The sequence below is a fragment of the Sphaerodactylus townsendi genome, linkage group LG01 (genome assembly GCF_021028975.2).
Source record: "Sphaerodactylus townsendi isolate TG3544 linkage group LG01, MPM_Stown_v2.3, whole genome shotgun sequence".
NCBI lineage: Eukaryota > Metazoa > Chordata > Lepidosauria > Squamata > Sphaerodactylidae > Sphaerodactylus > Sphaerodactylus townsendi.
Genome location: NC_059425.1, coordinates 57,464,999 through 57,486,172, shown reverse-complemented (window position 1 = coordinate 57,486,172; position 21,174 = coordinate 57,464,999). Strand labels below are relative to the sequence as shown.

The window sequence follows — 21,174 nt, the reverse complement described above, 5'->3', positions numbered from 1 at the left end:
CCAAGCACAGGACATCATCTGCTGATTGAGGCCTGTAAGAGGCTGCATGAAGTTCCTGCTCAGCTGTCAGTTTGGGATGACAAAACCAGGAGGATTGTCAATCACCCTGGATAGTTGTCAGGTTGTTCAGCTTGATGGGTCACATATTGTGCAGTCATGACCCCTGCCAGGAAAACAACAAAGTTTACTATGTTACTGAAATCTAAGGATGCATAAGAAAGTATTCTCTGTATGCAAGAAATAGCCCGGAAACCACACAGCACCCCAAAGTATTCTCTGCTGATTTTTCTAATCTTGTATTTCTATAAATCTATATCTATAAACGTGAAATACCACTGACTGACTCATTGACTCATCAAAAGAACTCAAAAACCACCGAACCTACAAAGTTGAAATTTGGCACATAGGTTCATTATGTGGTTTAGGTGCTCACTAAAAAGGATTTTTCAAAATATTCAGTTTTACTCGAGTTATTACACATTTACTGTTTTAACTGCTCATCTCTGGCCATCTGCATGAACATTCTAAGGATAAACCAGCCCCTCAGTCCACAGACATGCTGCACGAACATTCTAAGGGTGACAGTTAAACACCACCAGCTTCAACAAACAGGCTGCAAAAAAACATACTGAATGTCACCCCAAAGTGAAAAAGTACTCCTCCACCCACCCTCATGTTAACAACACCGCTACAGCCAAATACAATCAAAACAGGTTACAAACCACACTATCACCTTGGACTACTAAACATTTGTCGGGTTTTGCATATGGACATCAGATTGATTACTATGCAGACAAGTTTACTGCTCTCGGCCTCCGATCACCCTGTGCTTGGTGTCGTGCTCTGAAGTGACGGGATGAGTCCCCAGGAATGTGCTGCAGTGGCAGTACAGTCCAGCTCCCAGCTCTTCAACCCTACCCTGAACCTCTTCATAGCCTTCTCACTCATCAGCATCCAATGGCAGAACACTTCCTTTCTGCATCCCAAAAATACAACGGCTGCTTCCACATGACGTCTTTTGGAGCCCACCAGGTGAAAGAGAGCAATAACACATTGCATTAGAGCACAACTACAGGAAGCTGCTGCAAAATATGCGAAAACAAACCCATCAGTCCACAGACAGGCTGTGAGGAAATATGCTGCATGTCACCCCAAAGTTCACAAACAGGCTGTAAAGAAGTATGTTGAATGTCACCCCGAAATTCATAGAGAGCCTGTGATGAAGTATGCGTAACGAAGCACGGGTGCCCTGCTAGTATGTACTAATATTGAAACTGTAGATTCCAGAATGCACACTTACAAAGGAGAAGAAAATTTACATCTTCAAAACCTAACCATTATGTGCTTTAGAACATATTTTAATATTTTAAATATGAAGTAGCTTCTACGAATATAGGGGGAAAATATAAAAAATGCTTTTGTCTAGATGACTACAGTTTCAAAAACATTAATTGGTTCTGACTCACTAAATTAATTTCCCTTTCTTCTGCATTGTTTGATTTTGTTAAAAAAGCAACATAGTAAAGGCATTACTAGAAAAATGGGAACACATCCAGAGTGATATTAAAAGCTGCAAGTCCATCCAGTAATTACATAATTAGGAAGATTTTAAAAGGAGTTGTACCTAGCTGGCAACCAAGGTACATGTTTTATAAGCCACTATTAAATATTTCCACTTATCTTTCAAATACCCTACTGAAGGCATTCAGCAAGCTTATAGAAACTTACCACGCAGGCTGTGTTCACATGGGCTGAACTTTAGAATTGGAAGACTAGTTCTTCATTCTTCATGTTTCCAGCTGCATGTTGCAATTGCCAGCTGAAGTTGCAGACGCTTTATCAACAATTATGGCTTTTGGCCAAGGGGCAGGAGCTACCCCCACACTTTTGGATTATATAGTGGAATTGGTACGAGAACCACCTGATGTGGAAACTGTTGCAGCAGGAGTCGAGCAGTTCCGCATCGGTGAAACCCAGACGCATGCTGATAGCAAGCCAGTCATGCTTCTGAAGTTGGATCAACGACGACCACTGAACCGCTCCAGTAGTGGAGCTCAACATTGGAAGCACCATAGTTTCATAATTGCCAACATTGCCAAATACCTGGTAATTCTAGGGATACCCTGGCTGGTGGAACATGATCCAACCATTAAATGGGTGGATCGGATTGTGCAGTTCACTGACTCGCCTTGTGGAAGCCATGTACACTCCAACCCTCCCTCACTTGATCTTCCGCTGAGGGAAGAAGGGGTAGCTGCCTCTCTGGAATGCCAATTGGGTCTTTCACTCAGCATTCCCTTGGCTTACCGAGATCCAAACCAGGTATTTGAGGGGAAAGAATGTGATTCCTTGGCTCCACATCGCAAAACATACTGCAAAATTGAGCTGGTTCCTGGAACTGAGCTTCCCAAGGGGCGACTATACCCCATGAGCCCAGCAGAGGACTCCGCCCTTCAAGAATTCCTGGATAAAAATTTAGCTCAGAAGTTTATCCGGCAAGCTACTAGCAATTATGCTGCTCCAGTATTATTTGTTACGAAAAAGGATGGATCTCTCCACTTGTGTACTGACTATCACGTCTCAGTGCAATTTCCACTTGTAACAAATACCCCCTTCCTCTGATCAAGGACTTGTTAGCCAGTCTGGGAAAGGGGCGCATTTTCACCAAACTGAGAATCATATTATCGTGTCAGAATAGCGGAAGGCTTTGAACATTTAATGGATTTTAATACCCACTATGATCAATTTGAATATCAAGTAATGTCCTTCGGGTTAAGTGGAGCCCCTGAGGTATTTATGAGCCTCATCAATTATGTGCTTCAGGATTCATTGTTTAAAGGAGTTGTGATGTATTTAGATGAAGTTCTCATCTACTCCCAGGATTAGGAATCCCATGTACAGTTGGTGCGGGAAGTGTTGAAAAGACTTTTAAAGAACTCTTTGTTCATTAAGTTATCTATATGTGGCTTTCATCAAAATAAGTTGGATTTTTTGGGTTATAGAATCTCAGTAGACAGTTCAGAAATGGATCTTTCTAAGGTTCAGGATGTTTTGCAGTGGCAGCCTCCTGCTATCCAAAAGCAACTTCAATCTTTTCTAGGCTTTGCCAACTTCTACCGAGACTTTATTCCTAACTTTGCTGAATTCGCTCTGCCCCTCACAGACTTGCTTTGCACCAAAGGGAGGAGCGCAGCTGCCACTCGATCCGGAACACCCCTCAGGTGGACTCCATCTTGCCAAACAGCTTTTGACGCTCTCAAACGAGCATTCACTTCTGAACCCATTCTCAAACATGCTGATCCCTCCCTGCCGTTCGTTGTACATGTAGATGCCTCAGACAAAGCTTTAGGAGCAGCCCTACTGCAGAGGGGGCTGGATGGTAAATTGCAACCCTGTGCCTACCTAAGAAATTTACAGGCTCTGAAGTAAATTGGACTGTGGGAGATAAAGAGACTGGTGCAATCAAACAGACTCTGTCTACTTGGAGGCACTGGTTAGACCAGTGGTTCTCAACCTGTGGGTCATGACCCCTTTGGGGGTCGAACGACCCTTTCACAGGTGTCGCTGAAGACACTGCATCAATGTTCTCCATCTGTGAAATGGATAAATGTTAGGTTTGGGGGTCACCACAACATGAGGAACTGTATTAAAGGGTCGCTGCATTAGGAAGTTTGAGAACCACTGGGTTAGAAGGTGCTCAGTGCCCTTTTGAAATCTGGACTGATCATAAAAACTTAGCTGCGCTTTGTACTCCTGGTAGACTCACAGCCAAACAACTCCATTGGGGTGATTTTTTCTCTCATTCCAATTCACCATTCATTTCTTCCTGGGCAAATCCAACCGTTCGGCAGACGCGCTTTCCCACTTTCCAAATGGGATATCGATGGGGGTGAAGTTAAGAGTCCCTCAAACTGTCCTTTCCTCCTCCCAGTTGGGCTTAACAGTAACTACCTGGTCACAAGCCCGCCTCCACGATGCGCCCAACACAATCCCAACTGTCCTTCCGAACTTCTCTCCGCCTTCCTAGAGGGTAAACAGCCCATTCCACCGGAGGAGGGAGGCAATTCCTTGAACTTACATGACAGACTGTTGGAGGGGCGACCTGCTTTTTGTACCACCTTCTCTTTGCAGTGCAATCATCCAGCAGGGGCATGATTCCAAAGCAGCTGGACATTTTGGATTTGTAAAAGCTCATCACCTCCTTACGCGTCAATTCTGGTGGCGCACTATGCACAAAGATATAGATGTCTATGTTAGTAGTTGTTCCTCATGTGCCATGACTAAAGGTAATGCTGGGAAACCACAAGGTCTTCTTCACCCGATTCCGCCCCCAGTGGTCCTTGGAAGGTTATTACTATGGATTTTATCACCGATCTGCATGCCAGCCATGGTAGAACTGTAATTTAGGGGGGGGGGTGAATTTGTTCTCCAAACAGGCACATTTTATTCTCTGCTCGTCCATTCCAAGTGCCCCCAAACTGGCCAGAATGTTCATTCAGCATATCTATCGCCTACACTCTGCCCGTGACAAAATAATTTCGGATAGGGGCAGTCAGTTTGTCTCGAAGTTCTTGAGGACTTTTCTAAAACTCCTGGGGGTGGAGCAAGCAAATACTTGAAAGGGCTTGTTGAAATTTTGCCATTAAGGAAACATCCCACAGCTGGGCTGTGACCTTCAGCCAGTGCAGCTACTCGGTATCAACTCAATCAAGCTGGGAGAGAGCCAGAAAAGGCAAGATCATTTTGAGAACTACCTTTCAGCAATAAGCCTGTTTCAAAATGGCTACAGTTAGGCTAAGACACACAATTTCCCCACACGCCCCCCCAAAGTTAAAATTTTGGGGCTTAATGTTCCAAAATTTATAGCTCCACAGACATATTTACATTGGTACCAGTTCAGAATTTACAATTTATAATATATACATTAGCAGCAATAAGATGGCATTACAAGAAATGAAGAACATGAGATGATTACAACATTAAACTACAGTGACTCAAAGCATCAGCATCTGAGTTAACTTGCAGTGGAAAAGTCATTGCAGATCTTTCATAATAAGGTTTCAACCTGTTTGCATGCACTATTCTGTTCACATTGTTTCCATTGATCTCCCGTATTATATAATTATCATTAGACAATATCCTTAGCACATCATAAGGGCCTTTCCAGACAACTCCCAATTTGACTGGACTTTCTACTGACAACAACAGCATTTTATCTCGCACTGCAAAGCTGCGCAGTCTTGCCTTAGCACAGGGGTCCCCAAACTTTTTAAACAGGGGGCCAGTTCACGCATGGCCAGAGCCCAGCCGGGGGCCGGACCAAGTGCCGCCCACGGGGGGGCGCCATCCATCCGCCCTCGACCCGCTCCTGGCCGAGCCCCTCACCCCCGCGGTCCCCTTCCAATCCGGCCCTGAAGCTCTGCCGCCTTTCTCTCTTCCAGCTTGCCGCATTGGTACGGTCCCCTCCGGTCGATTGGAATGAGCAGCGAGTCGCCCGCACTTGAGGCTGTTTGTAAACCTGGGGGTCGGGGTGCCAAGCTCCAGGGGCCGCCTGGAGTTTGGCACCCTGACCCCCAGGTTAACAAACAGCCTCAAGCGCGGCCGACTCGCTGCTCATTCCAAGCGGCCGGAGGGGACCATACCAATGCGGCAAGGGGGGGAGGAGGAGAAAGGCAGCTCTGCCGCCTTTCTCTCTCCCCCCCTTGCTGCATTGTTATGGTCCCCTCCGGCCGCTTGGAATGAGCAGTGAGTCACCCGCGCTTAATGCTGTTTGTAAACCTGGGGAAAAGGAGATAGAGAAGGGGGAGATCCGCTTCTGCCCAGCGGGCCAGATAAATGTCTTCCGGGGGCCTGATTTGGCCCCCGAACCATAGTTTGGGGACCCCTGCCTTAGCATCAAAGTAGGTCTTTTGTCTTTCTGTGCTTGCTTCAGTTTTTCTGCAGCAGCAACTCTAACATCCTGCAAAGTCCTTTGAAGCTTGCAAAAATAGGCACTCAAGTCCTTGGGACAAGAATCATCTGTCATGCCCTCCCAATGGACTCTGACTGAACTCAAGGGACCTCTAACATCCCTACCAAACAACAACTGGTTAGAGTTGAATCCCAAATTCTCTTGCACAGAATCACAAAGGGCAAAAGTCAAGAAAGGCACAGCCTGATCCCAAGAACTTGTATGATCTAACACATAAGCCTTTATCAGTCTCCCATAACTTTGAACAGATTTCTCAACCAATCCGTTTGACTGAGGATTGTATGCAACAACAGGGACGTTGAATCTCAGCCATCTCACAAAACTTCTCAATCACTTGTGACATCAAGTTGGGGGCCTCACCTTGCATGGTGCTTGAGTGACTGACAGCAATTAGAGCTCACCAACCACTTCCAGCTCAGGGCCTCTAAAGTGCAAATTGCCACTTGAACCCTCAAGCCGAGTTAACAGGCTGAGGTGCTGCTAGGCATGAGGATTATTTGGAGGAAGGGAGAGGGGGAGAAAAGTGCATGCTAGCTAGAATGGAATTCAAAGGGATCCAGTGCAAAAACCTCACTGGCCAAACTTTCCCAGTACAATGGGGCTCACCCAGGGGGAATTTCCTGGTGGGAGGGAGGGAGAACCATCAGAGCCCAGCCCTGCTCTCTTGGATTACTTTAGAGAGCACTGCCCAGGGCTCATCCAGGAATATCTGTTGTCTACATGAAGGCCAAAGTGCTCCCAGAGAGATCCAGGTCATTTCCCCTGAGCTCCGGCACTTTTTATAACTCCTCTTTTAACCCCCATCCTCACCCCCCAGCATTCTCATGGGCTTTGTTCCAGCCTGGAAAGGCAACTCACCTTTGCACAGTGAGGGCAGCCAGAGGGCTATCCAAAGAGCGCCCAGCCGGACTGCATCGAGGCCAGCCGCCCTGCCACAACAGGCACCTCCCCTCGGGGATGCTTCAGAGCATTGCTTCCACAGTAGCTTCCTGCCTTCGCCTTCTTTAGCTAGGCTGCTGGCCACTGTCAGGGTGCCCACTTGCTCGGCCACCTGCATGCCTGTCTGCCTTCTTTCAGGCTGAGGGATGCACTGCCTGTTGTGCCAGGCAGTGCAACAGTGGGCAGTTGGGCTGGTGGCTGTGGCTGGGGTGGAAGAGATTGGCCAATTTGCACCCCTTGTGACACCTGAAAGTGGCCCCTGAAGTATCAACCTCCTCTGTCCCCCCAGATCCACCTTTTTGTCTAAGTGTGCACAATGACAATGCCGTCATTGTTAGAATATATCCTACTTGGAGATATAATGTGAGCCAAGAACCTCACAAGGGGTTCAAAGAAATTCATGAGGGTACCATCCTAGATTAGATAAGCTTTTTGGGGGCCTTTTTTCTGCTTTGATTCTGAAGAACAATCCTGTCATTTTACTGTAATTAGAACAATGTGCTTCTTATAATGTACAAGGTTACAAATCATGTTTTCAGCTGAAGAGAGTTTGGGAAATAACCATCTTGCTATGGCTTTGTCAGGACTTGCTTTCCACTCCCATAAATTCCCGTTGGAATGAGATTGGCAATCTGTAATAGTGTAATACTGTCAAAGCACAAAAACTCTTTTAAAAAAATACATACTTTGCAAGGAATCCCAAGGGAGAAAATTGCCTCCATTCTTGAGTTATACCATTAGAGTATGTTTTACTACTGCTCAGTTAACTAATATGGAAATAAGGACTTCATAATCAGCAGTGGTTTCTTAAAATAGCCCCTTTATGTTGTAGTTGCAATGCAAGTACAGAGCCCTTACTCCCGTACTGTTGATATGATCTCCTGTCCCCAAGGAAAGGAGGTAAGTATGGTTATGACAGAGGCATAGTTACTGTTGTTCACCTTAAAAATAATTAGGGAGACTGAATCACCGGTTAGGGGATATATGCAGCCTTCAATGAATAATATTTTTTTAAAGTGAAAAGTCCATCTGAATACGGGAAATAGCATTGTTGTTATTCAGCTCTTTTAAAAATAGGGAAGGTATAAATAATCATTCCCATGCCTGAGCAGATCAAGAACACTCTGCTTTGGAAGAACTGAGATTATGAAAACTGTAATGCTGCAAGAAATGCTTAATGATGAATGGGAATGGAGAGATACTGTACAATATCTTCATTTTCCCACAGGAGCATATGTATGCAAAATAGCACCTAGGACAAGCACTGAAAACCCCTATCCCATCTCCCTTGGTGTAGCATGGCTGGGTTCAGCTTTCAGATGTAGGCTGGGCCTGGCTGTGTTCAAAATAAAATTAAACATAAGATTGAGTTATATTGCTGGCTCTGCCTCTGAAATCCATGGGGCTTTCCCCACTCACCTTCTGCTGCGTGCCGCTCTCGCGCCCCCTCAGCACACGTCATTCCTGGCGTGCTCTCGGGGTTCCCATCAAAAGGTGACGTTTCTTCAGCGCCAAGAATTGACGCGCGCTGAGGTGGTGCAAGAGCGGCAGCGTCGGGGCTGCTGTGTGGTTGCCGCCCTTGCAAGTGGGGAGCGCCGCTGGATCCCGCACTACTTTCCCGGAGTAGCGCGCAGCAGAAGGTAAGTGGGGAAAGCCCCCAACTGACATGTGGTGCTAAAGGGGTGGAGCCAGCAGTTTAAAGCTAGGGCTGGCCAGGCTGAGCCCAGTGTCAAAATGTGGATTGGGCCTGGTCAGGTCTGGCTTTATACTGCTGAATCATGGACTTCGAAGGTGGAGCTTTGGGGCAGAGCAAGGACTATAAATCTGGACCTGGCCAGGCTGACCCCAGTGTTGAACTGTGAGTTCTGTCTTTAAAGTGTTTCTGGACTTCAGGGTGCAGTGGAATTCTTGGCGGGGATAGGTCGATGAGGGTTCCCTGTTTTTTTTTAGAAAATGAGTAATTTCTGAATATTTCTTGTACAACTGTCAGTTAGACCTGAAAGATGGGCTGAGGATGGAGAATGAGCACAACTTTATACTGATGACTTGTTAGTTACTTTTTTGCTTTTTAGTGGGAAAGGGGGCTCAATTTTCTTAAAGGACAGAAACAGGAGAATTTGAGGAAAAGACAGGCACAGATTTAGCCAATATCATAAAATAAAATTAAACATAAGATTGAGTTAAAAGTGGATGCCATCTGTAGGTTGGCATTGAAAAGTGAGTCTCAAGTTTTTGAAGAATGATCTCAATATGATTAGATTTAAAAAAAACATGAGAACTAAACTATAAACAGTACCTACCACAATAAGAAGTAGTTGATCATCTGTAAATTTCAGGGTGAGTAGGGCTATCTAATTCTGTTGCTTTCAGTGGTAAATATTCCTCATTTCCCTTTTTCTTCTACATGTTTTCTCTACATGTTTTCTCTACATGTTTTCTCTACATGTTTCCTTTTTCTTCTACATGTTTTCTCTACATTGAAGTTAATGTGTCTTAAAATAAGGGGACCACTCTATGTTATGTGAAGCTGTGATGACTTTAAAATATGAATTTTTTTTCCACATAATGTCTATCTGGGTTACCCAAAAGCAATCAGAGATGCTTTACACAATATTTGTCTCTCAGTGTGTATTTGGAATTTACTATTGCTTGCAGTAGTTAGCTGGATGTGAGGCAAATTATAACAACAAAGATCTCTTATATGAATATGATCATCAGTGATTTATATACCGTTATAAAAGAAAATGTGTTCAGCTAATAATTGAGGATCATTACAAACTTTGTGTGAGTATTACATGGTCAGTTTTAAGGGTACACTTGTATAGAAATCTTCTGGTTTGATACCATAGTTCTAAATTAGTCATTTAGTTTATTTATCAGGTAAATAAATGGAGTGCCACCATGCAGACTCGCAGTGCAGTGCATATATGACCTAAGTGGATTTATCAAAACAACTCTGCGATACCAATAAGGTGCTCTTAGGGTCTCAGACGCTTGGCTGGTTCTCTTTTAATTTTTTTCTTCATACTGTTACTGAAAATCCCTCAGAACTATCAAAATACTTCAGAATTTTAAAGCAAACAATCACTGTTTTTAAATACGCAGCAACTGTTTGAAGTAGCTTCTTAATAACAGCAAGAAAATCCAGGCTTGACCAGAACTTTGGTGCTGTCTAGTGGCAGGTTGCTGAATCTCAGTTTCACTCATGTAAACTACAGTAAAAATAGTGCTCAATTTATTGTGCTTCAGTAGTTTTGAATATAATCTTGACATAGTTATTATTCTACAGTAGCAACAACACAGAAATATACTAAAGTAAAATAATTTTAAAGTTTCTCATTGATAAAATGAATAGATATTTATTATAAATTAGGTGTATGTTTTGTACTTAAATATGTATGGATAAGGATGGTTTTGGGAGAAAGGTCAGGGAGAAATGATATAACAGTGAATGATATGAATACCTTGAGGGAGCAATCACTGCAAGAAGTATAGAAAGCATATGGGAAAATTTCTTTAATCCTGTTTCCTATTTTCCTGCTTTTAACATGGGAACCTGGCTATGTGAACAGAGCTGGTGCAGACACTGCTTTTTAAAAATTCTGTGTAAATTAACATCAGATGCAGGAACATACTTTGACACCCACCTGCATCTTTCTTGATCTAAACCCCCTGATACTCCCGTTATGATCCTGAGCAAGAGCTTGGGTGCTATGGTGTAGCGACAAAAGATGAACAAGTTTAATTGAATCCTGACAAAGTGAATCCTGGTTGGTAATGCTGTGGCTTTGGATAGTATTTCACTCCCTCTGTTTGGGACATGACTGCACCATTCTGCGCTGAGTGTGAGGGTGGGGCGTGAGGTTTTTTATTTAGTGTTGTTTCTAGAGAAAGATGTGAGATCTGTGTGGAAAAAAGCATTTCTCCATTTTCACTTGGCATGGAAGTTTTTTGCATACTTTGACCTAATTGTTCTGGCTGCATGAATCAGTACCAAAGTACCTTGATATTAAACTGTTGCAACATGCTCCATATGGGACTGCCCTTGAAAATGATTTGGAACCTTCAGCTTGTGCAAAATGTTGCAGCCAGTTTATTGTTCTCAGCAAGGCAAAATATAATATTACACAAATTTTGAAATTATTTGATTGACTTCTGGTTTCTAGGTTCAGTTCAGGGTGCTAATATTACCCATACAGCCCTTCATGACCTGGAACCCACATATCTACATGACTGCTTCTCCTATTGTGATATTCTGTTGAGAGCCAGTGTGGTATAGTGGTGGAGTGTGTGCAGTGGTGGGATCCAAAAATTTTAAAAACAGGTTCTGATGGTGGTGGGATTCAAACTGTGGCGTCACCGCACACACGCACCTCCAGTCCCTATTGGGCAGGGAGGTTTCTTTAGTAACCCCTTCTCAGCACTCAGAAAAAATTAGTAACCACTTCTAGAGAAGTGGTGAGAACTGGTTGGATCCCACCTCTGAGTGTGTGTGTGTGTGTGTGTGTGTGTCATGATAACCATATTTAAATATCTGAAGGGATGTCATGTTGAAGATGGAGCAAGCTTATTTTTTGCTGCTCCAGAGACTAGGACCAGGAGTAATGGGTTCAAGGTGCAGGAAAAGAGATTCCACCTAAATATTAGGAAGAACTTTCTGACAGTAAGGGCTGTTTGACAGTGGAATTCACTGCCTTGGAGGGTGGTGGAGACTCCTCCTTTGGAGGTTTTAAAATAGATGCTGGATGGCCATCTCTCAAGGTACTTTGATTGTGTATTCCTGTATGGCAGGGGTCTGGACTTGATGGCCCTTGTGGTCTCTTCCAGCTCTATAATTCTATGGAGAACCAGATTTGTTTCCCTGCTCCTCCACATGAAGGCTGCTGGGAGACCTTGGGCCAGTCACAATTCTGTCAGAACTCTCTCAGAACTCTCTCAGCTCCACCTACCTAACAAGGTGGGGAGGGGAGGGAAGGAGTTAGCAAGCCATTTTGAGAGTCCTTATGCTTGTGAAAAGCAGGGTATAAATACAAGCTCTTCTTATTCTTCCCTGCCTACATCATCTCAGTTCATTTTTGAAGGGTCTTTTGAAGATCCCTTCCTGCAGAAAGTACCGTCTGCTACTTCCCCTGATAAGGCCTTTCAGTTGTACCTTCTACATGATGAAACAACTTACTAGTGAAAGTTAAGAAAAGCCCCACTATTCTACCTTTCAAAAACTGGGAGGGTCGTTGTGTAAATTATTCACTTTTTAATCTGGTTTTATGGAGTATTGTTGTTGTTACTGTTGTTATTTTTAAATAATTGATTAATGTTGGTGTCAGATATTTTAATTTTATTATTGTTTGCAGGTTTTCAATATTTTATGTGCCATCTGAATCCTCTTGAGGATGGCAAACAAATCAGCATAAATAAAGATGATAGTGGCTATTTCAGTGGTTTAAAACACTGCAGGATGTATTATTCTGATTCTTAAACTAGCCACTGAAGTTTATCTGTTGTCCTTATATCAAATGTTGCACAGTTAGCATGAGTAGGCATCTATTATGAGCATGTTGTAACCGCCCTGAGCCCTTAGGGGGAGGGCGGTGTATAAATTGAATAATAAATAAATAAAATAAAATAAAAATATACAGATCTTGTTTGTGTGGAAACAAAATCTCAATGTGGTGGTGGGGGGGGGGGTTGGCTCTATGAGAAAATATCAAAGGAGATATCCTGTTGGTTTAATTTTGCTATTTCTTTTATTTGCAGGTATCAGTATTACCTACAAGTAAAAAAAGATGTTCTTGATGGGCGATTGCGATCTTCACTGGAACAAGGCATAAGGCTAGCTGCATTGGCTGTTCAAGGTGCGATGAGCACACCTGCTAATTTCTTCTAGTTCTATTTGTTTCTTAGACCATAATGGGGATTTACTCTAAGATTAGTAATGAAAACTTCCTAAGCATGAAAGCTGATATGAAACTAGTCACTGATTTAAAAAGCAGTAGCATATTGCTTAGAAACAACAGTTATACATATATTGAATTAAACATCTAAGAAATTGTCCCTATTGTATTTGGAAGGATTCAATATCTTTTTTCTCTCTTTATCCCAGTCTACAGAAGAGCTCAGGATTCCTGCTCTGTAGCTAAATGGGGACTTAAAAATGAGAACCTTCGCACTGAATTTTTAGTTTTCAAATCAAGAAGAACTCTGTATGAGAAAGTCTTAACTGAATCAGTTTTCTTTCTTCATTAAATGATACTGAATCTTGTTGGCATTATTCTTTTTGCTCTTATAGCAAGAAAGAGTAATGAGTAAATAATAACTAACCTTTGTCCCAATTTTTTTTTTAATTAGAGCCAAAGTGGTATAGTGGCGAGGGTGTCAAGGAGTTTGGGTACACAAGTTCAAATTCCTATTCACATGAAATACCTTGAGCCAGTTACATTGTCTCAGCCTAATCTACCTCACTGGGCTTCTGAGAGGATTAAAAGGATATGTGGATAACAACACAACCACTTTGCGTAATAAAAAAAAAGAGAGAGAATATGAATCTTGCAATGCTGACAAATTGTATGGTTCCTTATTATGTAAAATGACCTGTGCTATATCTGGCAAAAGATCTAGCTAGTCTAGCACTCCATCCATTCACATTGAGGAATTGTAGTTAAGTATCCTGTTTGGTTATTTTTATTTGTTTGTTAAAACATTTATACTGTGCCTTTTCCAATACAAAACATTCAAAAAACAATAAAACCCCAGTCTACTGGTTCCACAGTCTACTTGGCTTCCTTCACATTTGTGATCAAACAAAATGAAATGGCATTTTCAGCACCCCCAAATAGTGTAAAACTGTCTTTAAGAGTTTGCAACAATATTTGAACAGCATAATTTACGATGGGAATTTCCAACATATTGCATGTGACAATCTTTTAGACAGTATTTGATCTGAATCAATTAAAATAAAATCCCTTGGGCAGTTTTATTCCTTTTAAAGTTAAGCTGCGTAGAAAAAGATACAAAAGAGCTTCTTTTAAATGCAATATTATCATCCTTAGGAAAGACTACCAACTCCATTCTGCACACAGCTTTGAAATTAAAATACAAAATTAATGTGCTATGATGAATTGAATGCATACTGTAGTCACCAAAGCTTGACCATAGTCTTTATGAGACTTTAGGAGCAGCAGTGGCGTAGGAGGTTAAGAGCTCGTGTATCTAATCTGGAGGAACCGGGTTTGATTCCCAGCTCTGCTGCCTGAGTTGTGGAGGCTTATCTGGGGAATTCAGATTAGCCTGTACACTCCCACACACGCCAGCTGGGTGACCTTGGGCTAGTCACAGCTTCTCAGAGCTCTCTCAGCCCCACCTACCTCACAGGGTGTTTGTTGTGAGGGGGGAAGGGCAAGGAGATTGTAAGCCCCTTTGAGTCTCCTGCAGGAGAGAAAGGGGGGATATAAATCCAAACTCTTCTTCTTCTTTATTTCTCAAAGTATTTCTACTTGTAGGGCTGCTTGCTTGGGAGTGGGAAGTTCCTGAATGTTTGAGGGCAGTCTGGGGAGGAGGCAGAGTTCAATGGGGATGTGATGCCATTGAGTCCATCCTCTAAAGCAGTTTGTTCACTCAGAGCATATGTTTCCTGAGAAGGATGAAAATTCAAGAAATTGGTAGACATCAACAGGAAAAGAGTTACACAGTTTTTTTGTCTTTACCTGAAGACTTGCATTGCTTTGTCTCAGCCAATGGCTTTCTCTCAGAGTGGGCATTATATGTTCTCCAGAACTTGTGACCCATCTAGCCAAACACCACCATCCAATTTATCATGGCTTTCCAAGGTACTTGTCAGTTCTGCTGCTTTACACTCTGTGTAAATCAGGGTAAGGTTCAGCTACGTATGGCTGGGCTGGTGGGTTCCATTTGCCTTGGTAGTTCACAAATTTAGCTGTCATTTTTAACTGAATGCGGAACGGTGCCGGTTTGATTGTGGAGGTAGTATTTAATCTTTTTCTCCTCTTTCCTTCTCCCATACAGCTGATTTTGGAGATTACAATCACTTTGAATCTCATGATTTTCTCCGGGAATATGTTTTGTTTCCTATGGTAAGCTAAAACCTGTGACTTTTCTTTAAAAGTATTATGCAACTCCTTGTTGCTCGGCTATGGTTTTAGGGAGTGGGAACAAACCAGACCATAAAATATTAGTGTTGTTCTCCCCTAAATTAGCACTTTATTCATGTTACTAAACACTATAATCTCAGGTATAATTTTTTTCATATGCTCAGTCTGTATATGTGTACATATAAAAAGTCAGCTCTCAAGGTTCCCTCATATCCTAGTAACAGGACCATAATTCAGTGGTAGAGTACCTAGTTTGCAAACAGAAGGTCCAGGTTTCCCCAACCTCAGTTAGAAAGGTATTGTTTCAAAATTACTAAGAGAGTATGTTACACTGAGGTAGATGGACCAATAGTGTGCCTCAGTGTGTAGGGATCTCATGAGTTCATAAGTCAGGCGATATTGAGAAACTGAACCCAGAATTGGATAAGTTCATATATGGGTTGACTTTTACAATTTCTGTACTAGAAAGGAACAAGGTGCATTCTTGGCTACAGATTTTTTGGGAAGTAAAATCGGGTCCACTCAGTAAGCTGTGTGTCTCAGCTTCTGCTAGAATCATCCCTATGGATGATCTCGTATGTGCTTCTGCCAAGCATTTGTTAGTACCGTATATACTTGTGTATAAGTCGACCCGCATATAAGCCGAGGCACCTAATTTTACCGCAAAAAACTGGGAAAACTTATTGACTCGCGTATAAGTCGAGGGTGGGAAATGCAGCAGCTACTGGTAAATTTCAAAAATAAAAATAGATACCAATAAAATTACATTGAGGCATCAGTAGGTTAAATGTTTTTGAATATTTATTTCAAAGAAAAACAGTAAACTAGCTCTGTAAGTGGAAAAGAGGGTCATCAAGAACAATATGGTCTCAACAATAACTTTAAAAGTACAAAAACCTTAGCTCAGCTAGCAACCAAGCTGAAACACAAAAGTTAAAATCTTTCAAAACTTGATTTTTGGCCCGGGGAGGAATGTTTATGTTAGCAGTACCAACATTTCAGAGTATCTTTAGGAGACCTTCCTGGTGATACCACCCAGGTTTGGTGAAGTTTGGTTCAGGGGGCCCAAAGTTATGGACTCTCAAAATGTAGCACCATCTCCTATTAGCTCCCATTGGAAACAATGGGGGATGGGGCACCCCCTTTGGGGTTCCATAACTTTGGACCCCTTCAAACCAAACATCACCAAACCTGGCTGGTGTCGGCAAGATATTATCCTGATGATACCACCTAGTTTTAGTGAAGTTTGGCTCAAAATGTAGCCCCATCTACTATTAGCTCCCATTGAAAACAATGGGGGATGGGGGCACCCCTTTTGAGGGTCCATAACTTTGGACCCCCTGAACCAAACTTCACCAAACTTGGATGGTATCATCAGGAGAGTCTCTTGAAAAATCCCTGAAATTTTGATGCCACTAGCCTAAAAACTGCGCCCCCTGGCGGCCGACAAAATAAAAACCCTAAAATATTTTTAAAAATTCACCTGACTCACGTATAAGTCGAGGGGGGCTTTTTCAGCACAAAAAATGTGCTGAAAAATTCGACTTACATGTGAGTATATACGGTATATCTTATGTCTGCTAATGAGCATTATTTATAAAAGGTTGGATGCAAATTTTCTAAATAAATTAGAACAAATAGTATGGAGCGAGGTATACTGTAAATATGGCAGAATTATCCATTTTATTTTTTTGCTTAAGATCATGATGAACCCTTAACAATTTGATTCCCACTGCTCTTAGAATTATCAGTAGGAGACATAAAATGTGTCCCAGGATGCTTCAGAAGCAGAGGTGCAATTTTTCTTTTGAGTACATTTGTATTGCAGCCTTCTTTTAGAGTAGCCTACCCAAGACCATCCAGTGAACTCTGTGAACAGAATGTTGGGCTTGAGTATAGGGGAGGGCCCAGAATCAAATCTCTGTTCAGCCTTGGATATCCTTGGACCAGAACTATCTCAACTTAACCTTCTTCATGAGAAGGTTGTGAAGCTAAAATGCTAAAATTAGTGACTAAATGAACTGGAGTTTCCCAGTCACTAAAGTGGTTTAGTGTTCAGTATTTTCAAGTCATTTTACTGTCCAAATGGGATAGTTCTAGTTTACTGTTAATAAGTTGATTGTCCACATTAATAATAAGCCTTATTAACTGAATCCTGAATGGACCAGAGGCTTTGCCTAGGGCAGGCAAGAATATTATTCCAAGAAGTTTCTGAACTGGTGAGGGGCTTGCTGTGCTTGGACTTTGTTTGATCTTGTGCAGTTACAATATATGTCAAACGGCATTTCTTCAGCAGTCAAAAGAACAAAGTTATGTACGCAGAAGAACACCTCACAGGTGTGTAGCTGTGTGCAGACATGTACAATGCCATTTTTCATTAGCAAGTTATGGCATTCACATTTTTCATTGTCAGGAGCAAATATTACAGGGAGGCCCCTAATCAGTAAGAAAAAGACAGTTTAGTCAGGTACAAATGCACATAGCCTTCTGGCATTCTGAAGTAATCACTTGGGGGGGAGTATGCTAGGTTCTCTTTTTCATTTTTGAAATTAAGCAAAAATACAATTTGTATGAAATTATTTTAAAAGAAAAACTCAGAGCTACATATGACCTACTGTTGCATAATATACATATTTGTTTTAATTGCTGAAATTATGAGTGCATTGTATTGCATGTTTTAAATAACATGGACAGCAAAACTTTTGATCACGTAATTCTAAGATGCTATCAACAGACATGCATGTAGCTGAGAAGAATTCAGCCCCCCCCCCCCTTTTCATTCTTCTGACATTCTTGGTCCATTCTCTCTTATATCTGTATGAACTCTAAATTGCTTCCATGGTAGGATTCAACATGATATTCTTAGAATGCCCTTCATTTCAGTAATTGTTATATTTTGAGCTGAAGAACAATTTGCTTGTCCCCTGGGGCATTGGTTTAATATTTTGTAGCAGGAACTGGTACCCGTCCTTGCAAAACATGCGCCTAGGTTCTTCTGTATAACTTGTAGTTCTGTTCAGTTCAATGTAGCCTGGGTAATACAGACAGGTTAGTGAAGGAGTGTCAATAACCTCTTATAAGCTGACAGGGCAATGTAGTAAAATTTTGTTACTGTCCAGGATAAACTCTACTATCTTGAATGCAGTTAGTATTTTGGGGGGGAAATTGCCTTAAAAAACTCTTTAGATATAGAAATTTACCATACCATAATATCCTTTACAGAATTTTAAATGTAGGGGACACCCTCTCTTTCTTACTGATTATGGGTATATGAATGTACAAATCAGTTGTATGGTCCTAATTGATTTTTTTCTGAACTACAACTGGATCTATACCAGCAGCAGAATGAGGTGACAGAATGGATTGAACCACTTCAGAACCGCAACTGGAGAACCACATCATTAATCCACTTCTTAGGAAAAATAAAACTTTTAAATGGAAAACTGAGAGCTAAGCTACAACCTTGATCTTCATGAGCTAACTTTCTATATACAGAGGCAGTCCAAATTGGTGCCGTGCATTCTAACAAATCTCCTCTCAGTCTTCTGGAAGTATAGGCTAAATTGTAACAGCTACCCACTGCCTCTGTTTGAATATGCTTGTATCTCCTTCCTCAAGTTTTCAGTTTGTTCGTGACCCTCATATTTCTGTTGCTAATCTAATTCTGATGCATGAGAGTGGCATGATTATGAAATCACATCCAGCCATCTTTAGTTCTTCTTGTCCAATAGACATATTGGCCCATATTAGGGGAATGAAATGCAGAAATCACCATTATGAAACGTTATAAAACAAGATGGAATGTAGTCAAATTCTCAAACATCTTGGTTTGCCAATCTTATTTCTGCACCCAAACATAAAACCACATTAGCTATAAAAATTAAAGTATTTTTACTTCCTCTGTTCTTTGTCTTACTTAGAAACAATACTGTTGTTTGTATGTCTATAGGATTGGACTCAAGATGAAGCAATACTTGAGGAACTTACTCAAAAAGTAGCTCAGGAACATAAAAACCACAGGTGAGTCCTAAAATGTCAATGTGCCAATGGCTGCCAAGATTACAGGGCCTTAATGTCTTTGCATATCTGGGCTGTCATCAGAGGCATTGCGGGGGGGGGGGGATGGTCTCCTGGAGCAAGTGCCCCCCGTGCCCCACTTACAGCAGCGGCTTAGGCCCAGCGCTCTGTCTAGAAGCTTTGATTGTCTATACAATCCGGTGTGTTAATTTTCATTCGCAGTGGCATACCAGCAGCAGAAGCAGAATTTCTTTACATCAGTGAAGTTGAACGTCTGGATGGTTTTGGTCAGGAGAGCTTCCCTGTGAAGGTAAAGTAGTATGGGGACTGTAATTTCATTTACGTTTCAAAAGTTTATTGTCATCAGGGAAATATGAGACATCTAGACCAGACTGCAGAGGTATTTCACCAGTTCTATGTGTTTAAAACACATACACAATCAGGTGCTTGAATCCATATAAAAGGAAAATATGGTGTGGGATGGAAGGGAAGGTGGATTTGACCTTCCTGATATATCATCTTGTAATGCAAGCAGCTGGTATAGACAGTGTAAATATTAAATGTAAAAACATTCCTGTCAGTTCCTTCTGGGGTGAAAAAGGCAATCCCAAACCCACAGAAATTGTTTTCCTTTTATTAGGACCACTAAAATGTCACAAATTAGCCAGCAAGGTTTTGAGATCCAAACTATGGCCAGTTTTAATAATTTTAAAGGGAAAATGTCTATTGCTATCTGTTAAACCTGAAATAATAATCGTTATGATTATTATCGTTATTATATAAGCATCTAAGTAAGCATACATTTCATCAGTACCTAATGGGAATATTAATGAATGTTGCATGTAAACTGTTTTAAGTTCCACAATGGAAGATTAGTGAGATAAAAACATTGTATTAATATTTGAAGGTTATGCACTCCACAAATTTAGTGTAGTAAATGTTTATGTCAAATAGATTTTCACTCTATGGTGTATGTTTTCCAGTCATTGGAGACCACCCAACCAGTTTTCAATGTTGTAATGTTTACAAAGGACAGGGCCATTTTAGCAAGAAGGAACCATCAGTTAGCACAGACTAAACCCCATGATGATAGGGCTTAAACACGAGACTCTTTTTTATGCATAGCATGTGATCTGCCACTGAGCTGCAGTCTGACATTTCAAATATGAGCTTAATACCATTTGCAACTTTACAAAGGAAAGGGATTGATTCTGCTGCACCTCAGAATCCTTGCATTTGTGTCCTTTGGAAAGTTTCCACTGAGAGCTTTTAGTGGGTTTGAAATTAGTGGCTTTTGACCAGTAATTTTAAAACACTGTGAACACCTCAAAAGAAATAAGCGTATCATTCATTTGTCTACCTTTTTCTCTTTTGGTCTCTTCAGTTTTAATTATTATAAGCATTTAATTACTGTAATGTTTCATGTACTTTTTATCTAGGGAGGGCTGAACAGTGTGTATTGACTTGTGCAGCTAGTTTGTAGAAATATATAGAATTTTGATTTCTTTTTTAATAAATGCTCAACCCCACCCCCACACACACACATTGCTGCTGCACTTATCTAGCTTCTCAGTAGCCTTTTCTGCCATTGGCAATTCAGTTTCTGCCCTGAGGCACATTGCAGCTCAAGAAGTGTCCTGTGTCTGCTTTGGCTGATGTAAAGAATCAGGGCAGCTCTCAAATTAGCCCAAAGGGACAGAAGGAAAGAAAGAATTTAGCTAGCTCTGCACTCTGGAACTTGTGACAGCCTCCATCAAAGTTAATGACTTGTACACTGGAAGGCAGAGATATTGTGGTCTTCTGTGTCCAGCCTTTACACAACTGACAGAAATCAAAGGCTCGCAGAAGATTTAAAGTTCTGTGCTGCAGTTCATTAGTTTGATAAACAATCTTCTAGTTTTGTTTCACTGTGGGTAATGTTTGGTATTCACCAAATGAATTCAATGCTGTGCAAAACAAACTGGAGGGATTATGTTAAGGGTAAAGAGTGAGAATTTAACTGAATGTGTTAGGATAGGCTGAGATTGTTTAAGAGCTGTTTTCTTTTAAAACCATGGTGATAGCCCATGCACTGATATAATATCTCTGGTATATTATACTAATGAATGTTCTATGGAGTTAGAAAAAGTGATTGCTGACCAT

The 21,174-nt window shown here is 41.5% G+C and overlaps 1 protein-coding gene across 4 annotated transcripts in view; it reads left to right on the top strand.

Moving 5' to 3' along the window:
• Window positions 1-21,174, top strand: part of PTPN14 (protein tyrosine phosphatase non-receptor type 14) — a 149,543-nt gene that overhangs the window by 95,157 nt on the left and 33,212 nt on the right. For all 4 annotated transcript variants that reach the window (XM_048492756.1, XM_048492664.1, XM_048492912.1 and 1 more), the window contains exons 4-7: window positions 12,665-12,762; window positions 14,930-14,997; window positions 18,965-19,035; window positions 19,255-19,342. In XM_048492756.1, the coding sequence (XP_048348713.1) occupies window positions 12,665-12,762; window positions 14,930-14,997; window positions 18,965-19,035; window positions 19,255-19,342 (325 nt within the window). The remainder of the gene's footprint in view (window positions 1-12,664; window positions 12,763-14,929; window positions 14,998-18,964; window positions 19,036-19,254; window positions 19,343-21,174) is intronic.